At 37.6% G+C, this 2808-nt stretch overlaps 1 protein-coding gene across 1 annotated transcript in view; it reads right to left on the bottom strand.

The window, feature by feature from the left end:
• Nucleotides 1-2808, bottom strand: part of LOC107101472 (anoctamin-9-like) — a 41479-nt gene that overhangs the window by 35880 nt on the left and 2791 nt on the right. The window contains exon 2 of the mRNA XM_015400410.1: nt 1075-1131. Coding sequence (XP_015255896.1) covers nt 1075-1131 — 57 coding nt within the window. The remainder of the gene's footprint in view (nt 1-1074; nt 1132-2808) is intronic.

Raw genomic sequence — 2808 nt, forward strand, 5'->3', positions numbered from 1 at the left:
GTGACTTTGCTGTTTTATCAGATTAAGTTTCTTCACTCTTTTTTTTAACAATATTTGTTTACAATATTTGCTTTAAAAAAAATTGAATTACTTCAAAATGTATTATTTTGTTGTTTTTTTTATATTAAATTTTATCTGAATTTCCTTTTCTTTACTTTTTCCAGATAAATTATTATGAAATGCATTCTATTCTAATTGCGTTTTCCAGATCATATTCTCTTGCCCTCTGGGGGCGGGCTTTCTTCTGGAGGGAGGAAAAAAGATGCATTTCTATTGGTCACCTGAAAGTTAGCAACTGTATTTGTATTATTTGTATTATTTAAGCGAGCGTTTGGATTGGGCCTAAAGTGAAGGGGAATGGGATCACTGAAATGTAATTTGAAAAGAAAGCAATTCATAAAACTCTATCTGGAAAAAAAAATTATAATTATATTATATAATTATAGAATTAATTAGAAAAATGCATTTGAGAAAAAAATTAAAGAAGCAAAATAACAGCAAAGTTACTCTCAATTTTTGATCTAAATATATTTTCCAAAGTTCCATTTCCTGCTGCATTTTCTTTTTTTTTTTTATAAAATGTGTTGTTTGCTTGGAACAATAATGGAACAAAATTCCCTCCATAGATTTGAATCAAAATGCAACATCATTAGAATAAATTGGACGGAGATCAGGCTAAAGAACGGAACCAGGAGCCTCCCTCACCGCTAACCTCAGATAAAACCACAGGATTCAGGATGGCTGCAGGTGAGCACTGCTCTCTAACACCTCCTATATTAACCATGTTTGATATCCAGCAGCAAACCTCCCACTCATCCACAGACTCATCCTGGATCTGTCCAACGGTTTCCATCATCAGCCAAAGTTATTTAGCCAAATGAGACACTGGGTGACATCATCACACCTTTATCCTGATGGCAGATTAAACCAGGTAGAATAAGAAGTGCTTTGATCCGTTCAGTCAGAGAGCTCTTTCATGTGAGCAGCTATCTCCTGTGTTTGCATGCTACATAGAAGCCGGTCTGCAGTTATCTTCTTGGTTTAGGCAAAGCTCCTGTGAAGCTGAAGTCTTACCAGCTCAGGAAGGAGAGGCTGCTCATCTTTCCCTTTTTCCAGCAGCTCCATCTTTTCCTGTAAGACAGACACAAACACCATGAATGTCCGCCTCACACACAGAATGCCTCATGCTGTTATTTTATGGCTTCCTTGTTCTACATGAAGACAACATGAGCAAACAGTTTGGTTTCATGTCTGTTCAGCTCCACGCCATCTACAGTCATGATTCTTTAAAGGTCCAGATGGATCACAAAACAAGTTTGGGTTGAGATCCTCCCCTATGAATCTAAATCAACGCGACCTTGAACCCAAGTCAGCCTCAGCAGATGGCCGCTCACCCTGAGCCTGGTTCTGCTGGAGGTTTCTTCCTGTTAAAAGGGAGTTTTTCCTCTCCACTGTCGCTACAAGCATGCTTAGTGTGAGGGATTGCCTTCAAGTCAATGAGTCAATGCAATCCACTGGTTTCCGTTAGATAAAAAACATTGAATCAATCTGACTGGATGATCTAGTGAACTGTAAAGTGCCTTGAGATGACGTGTTGTAAATTGCCGCTATAGAAATAAACTGAATTAAATCTGATAATACTGACAAGATAACCTGATTTAGTGTTTTTATAACTTTATTTTCTGACTGCATTTTTTGGTATAGAGGTTTACATTGATACATATCATATTCTGTAGAGAGAAATTTATAGAGGCATCTTAAAAAAAACAAACAGCAGTGATGAAAACATTGAATCAAACAGAAACACATGGGGATCAAATACTGGAATGAGTTGGAAAAAAAATGTGGATGGGTGCGTCTCTACACGCGCCGCCTTGAGGACGTTTTCTTTTGAAATACAACAAATAAAAATAGAGGGTTTCCATCACCAAAGACGTTTTTTTTCAAGAACACAGAACAAGCAGAATAAACATGGTTATATCTGATGCTCCATCTCTGAGAAAAAATGTTCTCAGCGATGGAACGAAGATAGCGAGATATTTATTCTGGGTCGAGGTCACCGACCTGTTCTGTTCTGAAACCTCAGGGGGTCATGTGGACGTCTGACCTAAAGGTGGAACCTGTCAAACACTGCATCAAAGGAACAATTTTCAAGAAAACATTTAGGCTTTAGGCTTCAAGGAGGAGATTGCTTTCTGCACGTCCGATCCATAAACAACCTTTTCCACATGATCTACATTTTAATCTCAACTCGCTGCGTTGCCACATGATCACACCTGTTATTGCCTCCATTTTACAGGTATCACCTTACCAGCTGCTTTTCACTATTAAATGGATTATTATGTCAGGTGACCACAGGAAGCAGGTTCAGGCCTGCCGGAGACGTTCCTTCTTTGTTTTTAATTCCTGATTTCATCAGACTTTGTTTTCCTGCTTGGCAGCAGCGACACGCCGCTGGATCATTTAGGTTTCTATCTCTGGTGAGTGAGAGTGAACCTTCACCACAGGCGTGACACGAAAACATAAATCCCAGCAGTAAAGCTGCAGGTCATGAAACGTCATATGGGGGAAAACAATCATTTTAAGGAAAGAGTTGCAAAAAAATATATTTTTAATGTTTTTTTTTGTGTGTGTGTTTTTTTAAATAGAATCTACATGATTTAATTTGACAACAAGATCAAAAGTTAGAAAAAGATCCATTAAATATTAACAGAGTCTAGTAATGATCATTACGGAAGAGGATTGGGGCCACTGAAAAAAAAAAGTTAACTGGTTTTTACATATTGTTACATATTTTACATATTGTTA

The sequence above is a fragment of the Cyprinodon variegatus genome, unplaced genomic scaffold (assembly GCF_000732505.1).
Source record: "Cyprinodon variegatus isolate N-32 unplaced genomic scaffold, C_variegatus-1.0 Scaffold1100, whole genome shotgun sequence".
In the NCBI taxonomy this organism is placed as follows: domain Eukaryota; kingdom Metazoa; phylum Chordata; class Actinopteri; order Cyprinodontiformes; family Cyprinodontidae; genus Cyprinodon; species Cyprinodon variegatus.